This window comes from Astatotilapia calliptera, chromosome 5 (assembly GCF_964374335.1).
Source record: "Astatotilapia calliptera chromosome 5, fAstCal68.1, whole genome shotgun sequence".
Taxonomy (NCBI): Eukaryota; Metazoa; Chordata; class Actinopteri; order Cichliformes; family Cichlidae; genus Astatotilapia; species Astatotilapia calliptera.
In genome coordinates this window covers 17,730,116-17,748,024 of record NC_137426.1, presented here as the reverse complement: position 1 = coordinate 17,748,024, position 17,909 = coordinate 17,730,116, and the positions used below count along the sequence as shown (strand labels likewise).

General features: G+C 42.7%; 1 protein-coding gene across 3 annotated transcripts in view; it reads left to right on the top strand.

The window, feature by feature from the left end:
• The window catches only part of megf6b (multiple EGF-like-domains 6b), a 64,149-nt gene extending 46,245 nt beyond the window's left edge, over nt 1-17,904 (top strand). For 2 of the 3 annotated variants that reach the window (XM_026167677.2, XM_026167679.2), the window contains 25 exons: nt 3,458-3,628; nt 4,159-4,290; nt 4,757-4,885; nt 5,006-5,134; nt 5,257-5,391; nt 6,522-6,656; nt 6,751-6,876; nt 6,978-7,109; nt 7,456-7,584; nt 7,695-7,826; nt 8,098-8,226; nt 8,323-8,451; nt 8,796-8,924; nt 9,014-9,142; nt 11,258-11,386; nt 11,533-11,661; nt 12,111-12,239; nt 12,412-12,543; nt 12,631-12,759; nt 12,855-12,983; nt 13,750-13,878; nt 14,030-14,158; nt 14,684-14,812; nt 14,903-15,031; nt 16,603-17,904. In XM_026167677.2, the coding sequence (XP_026023462.2) occupies nt 3,458-3,628; nt 4,159-4,290; nt 4,757-4,885; nt 5,006-5,134; nt 5,257-5,391; nt 6,522-6,656; nt 6,751-6,876; nt 6,978-7,109; nt 7,456-7,584; nt 7,695-7,826; nt 8,098-8,226; nt 8,323-8,451; nt 8,796-8,924; nt 9,014-9,142; nt 11,258-11,386; nt 11,533-11,661; nt 12,111-12,239; nt 12,412-12,543; nt 12,631-12,759; nt 12,855-12,983; nt 13,750-13,878; nt 14,030-14,158; nt 14,684-14,812; nt 14,903-15,031; nt 16,603-16,883 (3,440 nt within the window). In that variant the 3' untranslated portion in view covers nt 16,884-17,904. The remainder of the gene's footprint in view (nt 1-3,457; nt 3,629-4,158; nt 4,291-4,756; nt 4,886-5,005; nt 5,135-5,256; nt 5,392-6,521; nt 6,657-6,750; nt 6,877-6,977; nt 7,110-7,455; nt 7,585-7,694; nt 7,827-8,097; nt 8,227-8,322; nt 8,452-8,795; nt 8,925-9,013; nt 9,143-11,257; nt 11,387-11,532; nt 11,662-12,110; nt 12,240-12,411; nt 12,544-12,630; nt 12,760-12,854; nt 12,984-13,749; nt 13,879-14,029; nt 14,159-14,683; nt 14,813-14,902; nt 15,032-16,602) is intronic. The other variant, XM_026167678.2, reaches the window with a different exon arrangement.
• The last annotated feature ends 5 nt before the right edge of the window (nt 17,905-17,909 follow it).

Here is a 17,909-nt window from a genome sequence, read left to right as displayed (position 1 = left end):
CGCACTTGGAATTGTCAAAGGATTTATTTCCATATGCAGTAATGGATCCCTGTGGAGTTAACTATAAACAGAGACTATGTTTTGTAATCCTGTGGCCTGACAAACATGCTGAATGCATTTACTTTGTTATAAAATATTTGCAAAGTTTTGCATCTGCATTGTGTACGTCCAAGTTCACCAGCAGCTGATTTTATTCCTCTCGAGCAATTCTGCACACCTTAACCACTGGTCAGTTGAATATCAAATAGTCTGTAACATATGCTCACCGGCCACTTTGTTAGGCACACCTTTTAAAGTGATTGTTGAACAGGTTCTAGAGGATTTTCTGAAGTTTAAATAATGAGTATGAGTAACAAAGGTGATTTAAGTGACTTTGAATGTGACACAGACTGAGATTTTCCCACACAGGAGAAAATATCCTGTCTTTCTTGTGATGGTGATGTAGGGAATGCCAAAGGTCAGAGGGGAATGGCCAGACTGCTTTGAGCTGTTGGGAAGGCAACAGTAACTCAAATAACCACTTGCTATGACCAAGGTACACTGAAGAATATCTGTGAATGCACAACACGTTGAACTTTAAAGCATCAGAAGAACACCTTGGCTGCCATTCTTGTCAGCTAAGAACAGGAAACTGAGGCACAATACACTTGGACGACTGGATAAACTTGACATGGTTTGATGAGTCTTGATTTCTGCTGCAACTTTCAGCTGGCAGAGTCCAACAACATGAAAGCACACTTTGGGTTCCTCAGTACCAAATGAGCATCTTCTAAATTCCACAGCCTACCTGAGTATTGTTGCTGACCGTGTCCATCCCTTTGTGACGACAGTGTAATCATCTTCTGATAATTGTTTCGATAATAGCATAGCATAGCATAGCATAGCATAGCATCTTTATTTATAACGCACTTTACATCCAACAATGTTGACCAAAGTGCTACAAATATAAAACAGAGAGGAAACAGTTTAAATTACATATAAAATATCTTAAAATTAAAAATAATATAATTAATAAGAAATGTATTAAGAGACATCAACAAGTCCTGCTGTGCTAAAAGCCAAGGTAAATAAATATGTTTTAAGACGTGATTTAAAAACAGATAAGGAAGGTGCCTGTCTAACATGTAAAGCCAACTCATTCCACAATTTTGGTGCTGCCACAGCAAACGCCCGATCCCCTCTGAGCTTACGATTAGTCCTGGGCACGCTCAGGAGGAGCTGGTCTGCCGACCTGAGGGACCGGGAAGGTATGTATGGATGAAGAAGCTCAGAGAGGTACACAGGGGCAGCATTGGACAAACATTTAAAAACAAATAAAAGCAGCTTAAAATGGATCCTAAAATGCACGGGCAGCCAATGAAGTGAATATAAAACTGGGGTGATATGCTCGTATCTACGAGTGCCAGTTAAAAGGCGTGCAGCAGCATTCTGGACTAACTGCAGTCGAAAAACAGAAGATCGACTCACCCCAAAATAAAGAGAATTACAGTAATCCAGCCGAACGGTTACAAAAGCGTGGATTACTGTTTCAAATTGCTGTCTTGTAAGAAAGTGCTTAATTTTGGCCAGTTGCCTCAGATGAAAGAAACTAGACCTTACATCCAACCCAATCTGGCTTTCAAGCTTAAGCTCAGGATCCATTTTAAAACCCAGATTAACAATCTCTGGTTTACAGAATGATTTCAGGGATTGCAAATCAACACACGGAACAGCAGTGGAGGCAGGTCTGAACACCATTACTTCAGTTTTAGAATCATTAAAACAAAGAAAGTTTAGCGCCAACCACGACTTGATGTCCTCCAGACATGTTTGTAAACGATTTACAGACGACCCATCTTTCTTTTTAAGAGGAACATAAATCTGGCAGTCATCTGCATAACAGTGAAACGAGAGTCTGTGTTTTCTAAAAATTGAGCCCAATGGAAGTAAATAAAGTGAAAACAGGATAGGGCCCAGAATGGAACCCTGTGGCACTCCATGAGACAACGGAGCACGGGAGGACTCACAGTTTCCTAAGCGAACTGAAAAAGTTCGGTTTGTTAAGTAAGACCTGAACCATTTCAGAGCCACACCTGTTATACCGACACACTGCTCCAAACGTGAGATTAAAATTTCATGGTCTACAGTGTCAAATGCAGCAGTTAAATCGAGTAAAATAAGAATGACACTTTCACCAGAATCACATGATAAAAGTATATCATTAAAAATTCTTAAAAGTGCTGATTCAGGCATATGCATTGCTTTAAAACCAGATTGAAAAATCTCCTGAACATTTTGTGCATTCAAGTATGAGATCAATTGGTCATATACAATTTTTTCCAAGACTTTAGATAAAAAGGGCAGCTTAGATATTGGTCTAAAGTTCTCAACAGCGTTTGTATCTAGCCCAGGTTTCTTAAGAAGTGGTTGCACAATTGCATCTTTGAAATTCTTTGGAACCATACCTGAAGTAAGGCTGCTATTTAAAATGGTTAAAATAGTTGGACCTATGGTAGAAAAAACTTCTTTCAGAAAAAGGGGAGGGATAGGATCATAAGGTGAGCCTACAGGCTTTAAATGATCCACCACCTCCTGTAGAGAGTACTCCTGCAAGAGTAACCGACTCAAACTGTTGAAAGACAGCTGAGCAAATTGGAAGATCAGAGGGGTCAGATGTGGGCAAAATAATCTGCGCCCTAGCCGAGGCTACCTTGTTTATAAAGAAGTGCAGAAACCTTTCACACATTTCAAGTGAAGGCTCAAAACTAAGAGGGAGGGCTTAAAATAGTCTCGATTGACTTAAACAATATGTGTGGTTTCTGATGATTCACCATAATAATGTTTGCAAAGTGTTTCCGCTTTGCTTCTTTTATTGTAAGCTGATATAAGGCCCAGCACTCTCTTAAACTTTGTAAAGAGACCTGTAAGTTATCTTTTTTCCATCTCCGCTCAGCCCTACGACATTCACGCCTCGCAGCACGGGTTTCATCGTTCAACCAGGGTTCAAGCTTTGTCTTAGGATGCTTAATTTTTAGAGGGGCAACAATATCCAAGACAGTCTGACAAGTGGTATGAAACCAAAAACTGAGTTCCTCTACGTATTGGAGTGTCTCAGGAATGGATTACTGATTATAGTAGGTGGAGAACCGTGCTGCCGTGGAAGAATTTAACAAACGAGATGTCTTTATGGATCATGCAAACAAGAATAGGACCATTTATTTCAAATAAACTACACAGAGTAGCTTTAAAAAGCCATCAGTTCTTACAATGAATAATCTGCATCACTACTGCCCTCTTCATTTGATTTACATAGCATACAATCGTGTCATCATGTACAATATTACTCAGTTGCCACATGAATAAAAATGAAAGATTCTTATAGTTATCTTTTTTTATACATACAATATATTTAAATGCAATGATATAAAACACATGATGTTGGTATATTTTGTATAATTTTTTTTTTTTCTCACTGTAGCACTTGAAGATGCAGTCGAGGCCCTGTCCAGCGGAGGCTCTATTGAGCTGCCACTCATTCGCCCCCAGCTCACCTTGCTGCAGGACTACAGCCAACCCCTGGAGCGCTTTGACGACTATGAAGATGACGAAGGGGAGCTGAGGGCTGAGAGTAACCTAGCGGAAAAATTTGGTGAGTTTCATCTCAAACCGCTGTTGATTTATTATCATTAACAGTAAACCTGCATCTGATTATATGGCTCCTGTGAAGCTGTCTAACAGACTTACTCAGTGATGGCAGGAACACATCACACGATGGGGGCAAATTATTTTGCTTCATGCTTCCAGAATGTTTGTACATCCTAATTAACTACCACAATGCCAGGCACGTTGAGGGTTATATAGTCTGGCAGCTGCTCTGAGTCTGAAGCAGGAAGTCAGAGGTTCTGCTTTTTGTCGCTCAAACGTGACAAAAAAAAAACGTGCTGAACAAGCGATTTAATGTAACTGAAAGCTGAAGAGTAACACCTGCTAATATTTAAATGTATGATCTTTCAGTCCTAGTGCAATGCTTTCATTTATTACATTTGTGGTTTGGAGTTAGTGTACCAATAGAAATGTTTCTGAGGGTTAAATATCATGGAAAACACACAAAAAACATATTTTTATTAAAATGAGATTAAGCATAACTTGCACACTTAAAGTTGATTCTTGTGTTTTCAGTGTGCTTGGATGACACTTTTGGCAGCAACTGTAGTTTGACGTGCGACGACTGTTCTAATGGAGGAAAATGCAATCTGTGGAAAAATGGCTGCGATTGCCCCGACGGGTGGACGGGCATTATCTGCAACCAGAGTGAGGACTGAGCCCACAAACAAACACTGACCCTCCTCACACACACTGTCACGGGCCAGGCTGCACAGCCATGACAAAAAGCGAGATGCACACAAATGCTGCTTAAAGATGTTGTGTGTAGTTAACATGATCAATGGTGTAAATGAGTGCATGGGTGAGGAAATGGTGTATGCAAAAAAATCCAACCGCACACCAAAGAACCAACCAAGCTAAGAAGGGTATCTTACAGTAACTGAGCTTTGAGGGCTTTTATAGAGCACTGGCATGCTGGGCCCAGGTGTTGCCAGTGTCACTGATGGGAAACGAGCCACACCAATCCTGCAATGTCTCCAGATGAGACGTGCCACACACAGGCCGAAAGGAAGGCAGGGTAGAGTGGGTCATCACAACAAAAACACCCATGGAAACCTGTCAACCTTGACTGTTTAAGCTGTAATGGATCCTTTTTTATCTTTCATCCCCACAGCGTGCGCTGAGGGACATTTTGGCAAAAACTGCTCCTTCTCCTGCAAGTGTAAAAATGGTGCCAGCTGTGACCCCGTCAACGGAAACTGCCGCTGTCCTCCTGGTGTGAGTGGAGACTTGTGCCAGGACGGTGAGACGCTTCTCTTTGTGTCTTCACTTAATGCAGGTTTTCCTGCTAAGATAAAATCTAATTATTTTAAAGGCACACTAGATATCTTGCATTTACAGAGAAGTATTTTTTTTGGTTCAGGTTGTCCTAAAGGCTTCTATGGGAAGCAGTGCAACAAGAAGTGTAATTGTGCCAATAATGGACGGTGCCACCGCACCTACGGAGCGTGCCTGTGTGACGCCGGACTCTACGGACGCTTCTGTCATCTCAGTGAGTCCCACCGCTTACGCGTCAACAGCTTCTCATGCCGAGCTACAAATTACAAAAGGTCAGGCCTGCTGCTACTTTCACTGTGACTTAAGTATCCATGATTCCTTCATCTTCGCCTTCAGCGTGTCCCAAGTGGACTTTTGGACCCGGCTGTTCTGAAGAGTGTCAGTGTGACCAGCAGAACACTGTCGAGTGTCACCGCCGCTACGGCACCTGTGTCTGTAAAGCTGGTTACCATGGTAACACCTGCAAGGAAGGTGAGCACAGTCACAAAGCACAAGTTGTGTTTGTGTCTTTATCTGTATTCTTGTTGTTTATTACAATTATACAAATACAAAACTCAGAAACTGCAACTTCCACTGGAAGGGCAAGAGCTATACCGAAACTTTGATGTTTTATTCTGTTAATATGGGGATTTAGTGCAATATGTTAATCTTTTTGAAGTCTTATAATGCTGTTTTTTAGTAAACAAGGAGAGTGCTTATGTCCCCCAATGACTTATATTTTGCTTGAAAGTTTGAAGATAATTCAGGGGAACCTAGAGCTTTTTCCTAATTTCTGTGACCTTAAGTTTTGACCTATGACCTTTGACCTTAAAGCAATACATACTAAAATAGTGTATTGTATCATCTTTACCCATACAATTGGAGCAGAATTGTCAGAAATCTTTTGCTTTTAAAAGCTGTAAAAACTTGAGATTTTCAGATATATTCATGCAGTGTGTGATTTTTGAAAAAATGTATGGTGTCACTGTGACACCATACATTGTGTCACAGGATGTCGTACTGAAAAAATAAAAAGTGTGTTTTACAGCTTGCTCCATGCTCTTTAATATGACACATTACTCGGTGTGGTTTTCCTAAAAAAAAAAATTCAAGGTCCACTTTGACCTTGGGCGCTAACAATGAAGGTCGAGATCAAATACCAACCTAGGTACTCGTGTCCCCCGTGGCCTAGTATATTGTTGTGAAGTTTGAAGATGATACATAAAAAATTTGTGGATGATATAAAGTTTCGACTGATTTTCACATTTGGTGTTATTTGTATCGAGCTGACACAAAGGAAATAGAAAAAATGTATATAGTTGTAAGTCTTTGTTACTGCAATCCAGTATTTGTTTCAGTGACACTGTAATGCAAATGTCCTCTCAGGCTAAAATTGTCCACACTTGCAAAGTTCTGAAATATCTGATAATATAACACAAATAGTTCAAATTCATTTTACATTAAACCACATTGTCCATATATAAAGTGATTTGCTGATCAGGCCTCACTCTGCATCCAACTGTTGTCACTATAAAAGATGTTTAACACTCTAACTGAACAGGCAACCCTGTAATGTATTGATAATTCCCAGATTCCTCACCAACTTTTCACATTGTCTTTAGAATGCAAGCCAGGCACTTATGGAGCCGGCTGTGAGAGGAAGTGTGCCTGTCCCTCAGGAGTGTCGTGTCACCACGTGACCGGAGAGTGCCAACGAAAATGCCCTCCAGGTGTTCATGGGGAGAACTGCGATCAAGGTGGACGGCTTGATTTTTGCATGCTTTAGGCTTATTTGTGTTTGTTTTCATGGTCCTGCATTGACACGAATCCTTCCTGCGTGTCCACTGTCAGCCTGTCCAGAGGGAAGATTTGGGCCCGGCTGTGTTCACTCTTGTAACTGCACCGGCGCACCATGTGACAAAGTGACGGGACAGTGTCAGTGTCCAGCAGGCACATCAGGACGCCACTGTGAAAACTGTGAGTGCTTACATTTTTTTATATAAATAAAAAAAACCTAAACAATTGACTTAAATTTTACATGATAAAAATCATGAAAATGTTCATGATGATCTTTGCAGTGTGTCCGGAGGGTTTCTGGGGTCTAGGCTGTGGAGAGATCTGCCCGGGGTGTGAGAATGGCGGCATATGTGATAAACACAACGGATCGTGTAACTGTCCTGCAGGATTCATGGGAAGACTCTGCCAAAATTGTGAGTAGCAGCATTTTAGGGAAAGTTTCCATAGCAACAGGCACTAAACAGTGAGCCGGATGAGAAGGACGACAGCACTGTGGAATATTAAAATGATGCAGTTTGGATGTGAAGTGAAGGAACATGGTAGAAGTCAGAAGGGTAATTTTCTACAAATTCATATGCTTGAAGCCATGTTTTCACTGGAAGAAGAAATATAACTCCACTTCCACTAACCGCTGGCTCTTCAGTGTTCACTCACGGCTGAATGGCAGTGAAGAAATGTCATGGGAACTTGGTGCTTTTCTCATGTAGTTTGGAGCAGATGGCTGTGGTAGATCAGTCTTTTTTTCTTTCTTTCATGCAGTGTGCCCGAGTGGACGTTTTGGTCAAAATTGCCAGATGAAGTGCATCTGCGAGAACAACGCTCGCTGTGACCCTGCGAGTGGGCGGTGCACCTGTGCTCCTGGTTGGACTGGGCACAAATGCAGGAAAGGTATCATACTGAAGCACGGAAGCAATCGCTGCTGAGCTAAACAGAAGGAGACGTATATGTGGAAAAACCAAATACAAAAAACTGAGCTCATTTATATGATTGTGTTGCAGCTTGTGATGCGGGACACTGGGGGGCCGACTGTTCACAAATCTGCGACTGCAGAAACGGAGACGGAAGCTGTGACGCTGTGACAGGCCAGTGCAACTGCGAAGCTGGTTTCACTGGAACGCACTGCCATCAGAGTATGTTATTATAGGTTTTTTTTTAAAGTGACTATACTTTAACTTTCTCACTATACTCACTATTTAAATAATGCTTACAGTACATCCTCAGATTGGTGCCCACATTTCTCCAAGTTAACTTATTCTCACATGTGCAGCGATCATGCTTTGGTGCTTTCTGGAGGTAGCACAAAGTAACATTGTTAAATGCTCCTTGTATAATTTGTGTAATATGTCAGTGTGGTCTGTTACATCATATTGTGTAACTGTGCTGTATGTGATATTCCTTCAGAGTGCCCAGCAGGTCTGTTTGGTCTCGGGTGCCGCCATCGGTGTCAGTGTGAAAACAACGCATTGTGCGACCATGTGAGCGGAGCTTGTACCTGCCAGAGGGGATGGACGGGGACCTTCTGTGAAAAGCGTAAGAGGAGCTGCTTGATCATGAAGCCAAATTCTCTTACTTAGCATGTATGTATGGCAGTAACAGAGAGTCTTTACATCTGTGTGTGCGTTCTAGCATGTCCTGGGGGTTTCTACGGTTTGGACTGCCAGGAGAAGTGTTTGTGTCAAAACGGTGCGACGTGTGATCATGTCAGCGGCGTTTGTTCCTGCCCCGCTGGTTGGATCGGCCCGTTCTGCAACCTGAGTGAGTAACAGGTGCACCACAGAGACTCGTTTAACTTAACAGATGCGGTCCAGTGTTGTAGGAAAGAAAAAGGTGAAATCAAAGACTCAGCTTGTTTGTATCGTTGTATCTGTTGGCGCTTCATATGAAGTGAGGACACCTTTCAGACGCTGAATCACAGTAGAACAAAAGCACGCTTGGTTTCAGAGTTATTTGGGAAAGCCCATCCCGGTCACACATGAGAAAGTACCAACCTGATGTTACCCATGCAGAAGCCGGTATTATTTACCAGATACTGGAATTTCCACTTTTGATCAGCAGGGTTCAACAGGAGGTAATGATATTGTTTGTCTCTCACGTGGCAGCGTGCCCAGCTGGTTTCTATGGGGAAGGATGTAACCGAAACTGTAGCTGCCGTAACGATGGCATCTGCCACCCGGCCAGTGGGCAGTGTGCATGCACGCCGGGCTGGACCGGACCCAACTGCACAAAAGGTGAGTTTATACATCAGAGAGAAGTGATTACCTGTACAACAGGTAAAGAACAGGTCACAAGATGTTTGTTTTTGGGTTGTTTTTCTCAGAGTGCCCTGCTGGGTTTTATGGAGCAGACTGTCAGCAGCGATGCTTGTGCCAGAATGGAGCCACTTGTAATAAGACCAGTGGAAAATGTGCATGCGCCAGCGGCTGGACAGGCACAGCCTGTGAACTGGGTAAGACTGAAGGATGGTGTGAGTAAGAGTCTCCATGTGTTACCACTAAAGCACTCTCACATGGATCAGGAAAAAAAACTGATTTATTGTAACTTGAGTCTTATTTTTGTACTTTTGGCTGTCGCTAATAGAAAAAGAAGAACACTATGCTGAAATCTAAAAAATGCTGACATAAATCAGTTCAGTTCATTTTATTTATATAGCACCAAAATTACAGCAACAGTCGCCTCAAGGTGCTTTATATTATTAAGGTAAAGACCCAACAATAATACAGAGAATACATAAAAAACCCAGACAATCAGATGATACCCTATCAGTGAGCACCTGGCAACAGTGGGAAGGAAAAACTTCAATTAAATAGGAATAAATCTGCAACAGAAGCAGGCTCTGGGAGGGGCAGCCACCTGCTGCAACTGGCCAGGGATGAGTGGCGGGAGACAGGATAAAGACTGTGGAAGAGCCAGAGATGAATAATAACTATTAAATGCAGGGTGATGTATAAACACAGAGAGTGAAAAAGGTTTGTGAAGAGGAAATACTTACCGCACGATGTCCAGCAGCCTAGGCCTATTGAAGCGTTAGGGGATTCAGGGTCACCTGATCCAACTCTAACCACATGCTTTATCAAAAAGAAAGTTTTAGGCCAAACTCAGAGCTGGAAGCTGAAGGCTCTGCTTCCCATTCTACTTTTAAATATCCTAGAAACCACAAGTAAACCAGCAGTCTGAGAGGGAATCGTTCTGCTGAAGTATTACAGTACTGTAAGGTCTGATTATTCTTAAAATTAGATTCTGGATTTAACAGGGAGCTAATGAAGAGAAGCCAATATGGGAGAAATATGCTGTCTTTCTAGTCGCTGTCAGCGCTCTCGCTCCAGCACTTTAGATCAGCCTGAAGCCTTTTTGGGGAGCTTTTTGGAGCCCGATAATGATGAATTACAAGTCCAATCTAGATGTAATAAATCATGAACTAGTTGTAAACCCAGTGAGGTTAAGCCTGTTTATCTGAACAATTTCATTTGAAGCTAAAATTGAAAAATGAGCATGTTTGAAATGTTATAAATAATCCGTCACCGTGCAGGAAAACCGCTCACAGGTGTGACTGTCCTTTGTTTTAGTCTGCGTGGCCATCTTCTTGCTTGTGTTTCTCATTGTTACCATATTTCCAGATTGGAGCAATTTTCTTTTTGGATACTCGTTATTTGTGCTGATAAGAATGACATTCAGAGATATACAAAACACACCAACCCCCGAAAAGATTGACTGATTTACCAACATCAGGATCTCATACAGATCTGGATGTATATATATTCACACCTCTGTTTTTAATTCCAGCTAAAGCAGAAGATCAGCCCGTGAACTAGCATCCTTATGAGACTGTACTTCTCTATAGCGGTAATGTGATCATTTGACATAGCTGTATAGATTCTTATGTGGTAATTCAGCCTCATCTAGTTCCAAACCACCCCCTGAAGCCACAGAGACGTCTGATTTTTGTGAAGCTGCAGTGATGTTGGTTAGTCACGACAGAAACGCAGAAGAATAAAATCACCTGAACCTTGAAGTAAACATTTAAAACAGTGGCCTGTGGTTGTTTTACTTTGCTCAGGAAATGCATGAGACTGAGTTCAATTTGCTGCCTTAGCTCATTTGTTTTTGCCTGCAGTCTGGTTATTTGCTGGCAGCGAGCGCATTTCTGCACCACAGACCGTGCTCCTCTGCAAAAGTCTCTGTCGACCTGGCGATGACATTCCAGCTCCTTCTCCCTCTGAGCTCCACATCACACACTATCCTCCCTCTGTGCCTGTTACAACCTTTCCCCATCAGGCTGTGCCAGGCCCAGCCCCCTCTTTGTGCTCAGGAAACCTCTAATCCTGTCGCTGGAATGTCTTCCCCCTCCAAACTCTGTGGCCACTACCTGTGATTGCCAACTTCATACTCAGTCCAATTATAAACTGTTGGGGGAAAAAACGAAGCCATTTTTGAACTCCTCAGCAGAAATGTGACAGAGCAACTTCCCCTTTTGTGCGCTGTTGAAATCAAGATGTCTCTGTTCTTTCTCTTTGTCTGTCTCACTTGTGTTTCTTGCTGTGCACGCTGCTCTGTGTTTACACAGAATGCGTGACCGGCCGATTTGGGGCGGACTGCCAGCAGCGGTGTGAATGTGAGAACGGCGGCCAGTGTGACAGACGGACTGGACGGTGCAGCTGCAGCGCTGGCTGGATTGGAGAGCGCTGTGAGAAAGGTGAGACCGCGAGTGAAAAACGAACTCACCTACAGAAATTTTGACGTCATGGGGAAGTGCTGCATTGTGGAAACTCTACCACTCTGATTGCAGTTCTGAGGGGTTTTGTTAATTATAGCCTCTCATTTGCACATTTTTCTGCTCAGCGTGTGATGCTGGACTGTTTGGCGTCGGCTGCCGGGAGCGATGCCAGTGTCTCCATGGAGCTTCATGCCACCATGTCACCGGAGAGTGCCAGTGTCCACCAGGGTGGAGAGCGAAGCTCTGTGATAAAGGTAAGAGCCCACAGTCAAGGAAAATCTCGTGCTCTTGCAACCTCTAGTGGGCGAAACTTGCACTGTTTCAATGATTAACTCTATATTTTAATTTTTTTGCATTCAAGGGCAGAATAAGGGAAAACGAAACGATTTCGATTGAGCTCCTTGACCTATTTTCGCATTTTTTATGCAAGTTTTCATTTTTTTCTGAGCTGTAGTTGTGCATGTTTATCCCTTTAATTCATTTCTTATTAAATATAAGGCACACAGGTTTTATTCCAGTCCATTTATCGTGGCCATGTCCACCTACTGTATGTTACTCCTAATTGCACGTGTGGCCTATAAGAGTGAACACTCCTATGCAACTCCTTTTCTCTTTTTTTTAACTGTTTTAATTCCCATGAAGAGTTAAAACTGGGACATGCAGAACTAAATGTCGCATTCTCTTTTCCTTCCACATCCTTCAGCATGTTTGCCGGGTACATTTGGAAAGGGCTGCATGCAGCGCTGCAGCTGTGCACAGGGCACGTCCTGCCACCACATCTCTGGAGAGTGCGGCTGTCCTCCCGGATTCACTGGCAACGGCTGCGAACAGAGTGAGCTCCCCAGGACTAACTTTTTCTGACAAATTACATTCAATGCCACAGTCCTTCCTAAGAATTATAAACACTGCAAAATTAAAGAGACATTTCTGGTGCCTCAGAAAGTAAAAATGTCTTTAAGCATACTGTTTATTAATTATTATAATGAACCTTTCCTTTTTATCAGCTTGTCTGCCTGGAACCTTTGGGCAGAACTGTAACCAGGTCTGTCAGTGCTCTGAGACAAATCAGCTCTGCCACCCGGTGTCTGGATCATGTTACTGCGCTCCAGGTTACCACGGCCCCAAATGTGCTCAAAGTATGCATAAACAGCATATTCATACATAAACACTAAACCAAGGGAGCATAATAAAACATTTTTACCCCTTTTATTATTCATTTTTAGTCTGCGGAGAGGGTCGGTATGGTCCAAACTGTGAGAGAGAGTGTCAGTGCGAGAATGGAGGGAAATGCATTACTTTCACTGGAGCCTGTGAATGTCCAGCAGGATTTATAGGACCGCGCTGCAACATCAGTGAGTCCGAGTCAAACTTTGATGATGACGTTAATTAAATAAATAAGTGTTACGGTGTGGAGTGAAAAGGGTGTGATGCATCCTTGTGGTCACAGCGTGTCCAGCTGGGCGCTACGGTGTCAACTGTGTCCGGGTGGCATTGTGTGGAGAGGGAGCCCAGAATGACCCGGTCACCGGTCGATGTGTGTGCGCCCCCGGACGCAGAGGAGAGGACTGTGGAAATGGTGAGCTTTCATTATTGCTGATACATTTGTGTTGTATGGCCTGTGAGCTAGATCTCTGGAAACAGGCCCTCTGTTGATTTCAAACTCTTCTTTTATGTTTCCATTCATGTAATAAGGGCTGTGTAAGTATTATATCATATATCCAGCTGTAAATAGTACTAGGACAATAGAGGTACAACAAGACGGTGGATAAGTTGTCTATATAGAAAAGGCACCCTAGAAAGGCTGAGTCACTCTGAAAGACTATTTGTATATTTCATCATCTACAGTACATCATTTAATGAATAGAAAACTTGAAGTCTGTAAATAAAAGACAAGGCTGAAAACTAATACTGAATGGCGTAATCTTCTGAGATTACCTGCTGTGGTGGCACCGCTTTTAAACAGTGCACAGGAACAGCACTGGCGTTCACTCTGCTAGACCTCATTGAATGTGTGGGGTTACGTGGGGGGGGGCTTTAGTACACATAGCATGGGATGATGTCTCTTTCAAGGCTCTGCTTATTTCAGCAACAGTGACGAACTCCATTCTTCACTTATTACAGGAGCATGAATCCACAGTAAGAGACTGGGTGCTAACCTGGCCCTCCCACAGTCCACACCATTGAAAACATTATGAAAATACAACAGGAGGCTCCAGATTACTGTTTACCTGTAATCCTTTATAATGAGCAAGAATAGAAGACTGTGCTTTCAGAGCTACAGCATGTTATGACACTTGCCTGGATATTTTCTTAAGTTTAATTGGAGTGTGTGTTTGCCTCAGGCTGCCCTGCAGGCTGGTTTGGGGCAGAATGTGCTCAACGCTGTAACTGCAGTAATGGAGGCGTGTGCGACTCTGTGACCGGCAATTGTACCTGTGGTCTGGGCTGGACTGGTGCACACTGCAACAAAGGTGATCACCTACTCTTTTAAAAAAAACATCAAAATATTGTATTATTGCATCTGTCCATTACCACATGTTTGATCTGTTGTAACATGTTGAATCTAAACATAATCAGGTGTCACAGCGAGTCATGTCCTCTGTTTTATTCTTCCTGTCCCAGAATGTCCCGCGGGAAGATTTGGTGCCAACTGCCAGCTGAAATGTAGCTGTCAAAATAATGGCACTTGTGACAGAGTGACGGGGACGTGTCAGTGCGGTCCAGGCTACTATGGGCATCTATGTGAACATGGTGAGAACTGAACACGCACACAAACACAAAGAATGACCTCCGTTGTTGTCCAAAAACATATCAGTAAGTCATGTAGTTGCACAACATCCTGCTCTGTTAATGCTTTTTGTATATGTTGTATTTTTTTATTTTTATATTTTCTGTTCACGGTTGCTGAAGTTTTGAATGAAGTCAAGGCTGTGTGAGAGATTGCAGTACATGTAGTGAAGAAGAATGTACACATGAAGCACCTCAGTAGTATTTAAGGTCCTGATGGGATCATTCATGCCGATGCACAGATGTCACAGTAGAAGAAGTCTTTATAAAATCCTGAAATTTAACTTGTATTTATCTGAACACACTGAACATCAAAAGGCTTCGAAGGTTTACATTTCGATCAAATCAGCCCAGCATTTGTACTCTAACCTTAAAGCTCCACTTTAAAGGTGTCAGATTTGAGCCCTTAAGTTTACAGTCATTTATTAATTAATGCACAGGATTTAAACTTTAAAGGTCGACTTTTATTCTCCCTCCCAAACTCGTTAGCCTGCCCCCCTGGTTTCCACGGCCCGCTGTGTCGGATGCAGTGTGACTGTATGAACGGCGCCTCCTGTCACCCGGTGTCGGGTCAGTGTATCTGTTTTCCAGGATTTCACGGAGCGCGCTGTCACAGAGGTCGGTCTGATCTGTTCTCCCAGTTGAAATCAAAGAATAACTGGCGTGTTTTTGCCTATTTTATTCTCATGTTTTCAATCATTCACTCAGCGTGCGAACGGGGTCGCTACGGTCAGGGCTGCGTCCACATCTGTGACTGTGAAGACGACGCTCAATGTGATCCTGTGTCAGGAAGGTGCCTCTGCTCCTCGGGGAAGACTGGACCCAGATGTGACATTGGTAATCTCTCACGCATTTTTGAGAATACACAGCCATCAAACGCGTACTGCATTTCATCAGTGACATCACTTTCAGCTGATGTGCCTTCATTACTCATTAGCAATGATGAGTTATGCAACAGAGATGCTGCTATGATGAATGCACTGTATTTACTTCAGCATACATGTGATGATGGCAGTCACATACACAATCAGCTTGTTCCTTTAATATGGATGGAAGAGACGAGTATTTCAGAGAAATAAGTGGAAGAATTTGTTCAGGTGACGGTTAAGATGAAAGGCTACAAAAGCAACTATGATATAGAAATTGGAGAATGTAGTAAAAACACCCCAAAGCTACACGTGTATGCTGGGCCGGTGGAAGGAGTGAAACTCTTGCATTGGCCAATTCTCCAGCTTAGACCCTAACCCAAACTGATTTGGTTTAAGACTTGAAGAGAGCGAGTGTGACTCACTGCAGCGGCTAGCCTGAACTAGCTTGCAGGCGTCACATACACACACAGCTTTCTTACCAGTAAAGGTATTATTGTATAAATGCACGTAAAGAGTTGGTAAAATAGACTTTTAGTAAATACTTTGATGCCTAAAAATGGCTCCTGTCATATATAGTGCCCAGCTACATTTAGAAACAGAGGAAAACCGATATTACAATATGAAAAGACAAAATCAGAGACATTATTCATAATTTAATTAAATTACCATATGCACCAAAATTGCAAAATATTTGGAGATATAGTGGGCATTCCTTGTGTTGCACTGAATATTTTTGGATATTAGTGTTAAAAAGTGTTTGTTTTATATTATTTGAGAACAAGATTTGACATTTTTATATTTTGACCTCAAATGAAAACATATGAAGCAAAAATGTGTTTCCCTCCACTGTCAGCATGTAATATACGCTGATCAGGCATAACACTGAGTGGTTGGGATGTGTTGGGAGCCAGTGAACATTTTGTTCTGAAAGCTGTTTTAGAAGCAGGAAAGATGGAGGCATAAGGATTGGTGTGAGTTTGACAGGAGCCACATTGTGACGGCTTGATGAGTGACTCAGAGCATCTCTTAAAACTGCAACTCCTGTGAGGTGTTCATGGTCTGCGGTGGTCAGTATCTAACATAGTCCAGGGAGAAGTGAACCAGCGACGGGTCATAACGTTGCGCTGGGTCGGTGTACAAGCCTATTAAACTCGTAGGGTTTTAAGGGAATTTTGAATCCTTAATGTAGCCAATACAAAAAAGATGATGTGAAGTCAGCAGTACTTCTGTTTGAAGTACTTTTCTACTAAAATTTAAATCCAGTTTTCTATGTTTAAGAGCTTTGGCTAACATTCACACACTCATGCTTCCTGGATGCATCTGGGAAAACTAGCCCAAGGATATGTCTACATGCAAACCAGGGAAACTGGGGATCAAACCACTGACCCTTCAACCAGTAGGCATCCCACTTTACCTCCTGAGCCACAGCTGCCCCGTAAACAATACTTGCGCTCGATATTTGAGTAAATGTACTGCGCCCTCGCCATTTTGTAGCTTTATTAAACTGCTTGGATTTTGCTTTTCACCGTTGGCTGTCAGACTGCAGAGAGAATCGTTACGGGCCTGACTGCTTAGAGACCTGCGAGTGCGAGAACAGGGCGCAGTGCGACCGTCGCAACGGCCGCTGCGACTGCCTGCACAGCTGGATTGGACCGTCCTGTCAGGAAGGTACAGCAGTGACTAACACACACTCACACACACCCTGCCGTTTTAACACTTACGTCATGAAAATATCCACACGGAGGGCAGGTGAAGGCCTCCGCTCGCCCTCGAGTGAGAACAGAAGTGACAGATCTGCTGACCTGGTGAAATGGGAGTAAGTAACCAAGTGTAAGTGCTGACAGTGTTTAGTTATTGTCTGTGAGGGGCAGAGCTGCAGAGGCTGCACTTTCCACTTTTTTGGGGGTTGTTATTCTGATCAAATGTGAATGCTGTGCGTTTGCTGAGCTGGATTTCTCAGCTCGTTGTGTCCGTCGCCTCAGGTGGACCTCCGCGCCTCACCTATGGGAGCAGCTCAAGACAATCACGGCACGACAACTCATTATAGCAGCTCCAACCAGCATGAAATCTCAACTGGGACAGGAGTTTTAAACTGAAGTGACTCCAGTGAGTGAAAGCTCATGACAGGGAACTGTAGCAGCTGGGAGATTCATGGAAACGGACGCTCTGATGAGAACTGCAGTTCCATGTTTGCACCCGTCTGGATGATTTTTTTTTTTTTGTGCCAAAGTGTCCTTTGAACTGTTGGGGTTAAACTGTCACTTGCAGGTTGTGATTTCCAAACATAACCCGTCTCACCTTCAGGATAAGCATTTCTTCTTCCAGAGTGCAGTGCGAGGAAGTCGCGGTCAGGTTTGCTGCACTTTCAGCCCATTGTGTTTTTATATGTTTGCCCTCAAAATACAGCGGAAGGTACTGTATAAGAAAAATACTCTACTTTTGTAAAGATGTTGGCGATATTACTGAATATGATGCAGTTCTGTCATTTCTATGAAGTTGTTTTCAGTCTATACAACATGAAGTATGACCCTTGGGTAAATGGTGCTATGATGCTTTACTGTACAACAGATTCTATTGATCCTCACAAGCTTTATGCTATATGACAGTAAAGCACACTCCTGATGACTACACATGCTGTAATGACAGTTTTTAAAGTTCAATGTAAACCACTTCAGATCATTTGCACCTCTTTCAGGATTTTTATTTTTTGTATAAATTGCCTCATATTTATATTTCATAAATAAGTCATAAATGCATCTTTTGTTTTCTACTGGATAGAAGAGGCTTGGACGCTCTAACAAATCCAAACATTATGAATAAAGATGCCAAAATAAAAACAGACACAA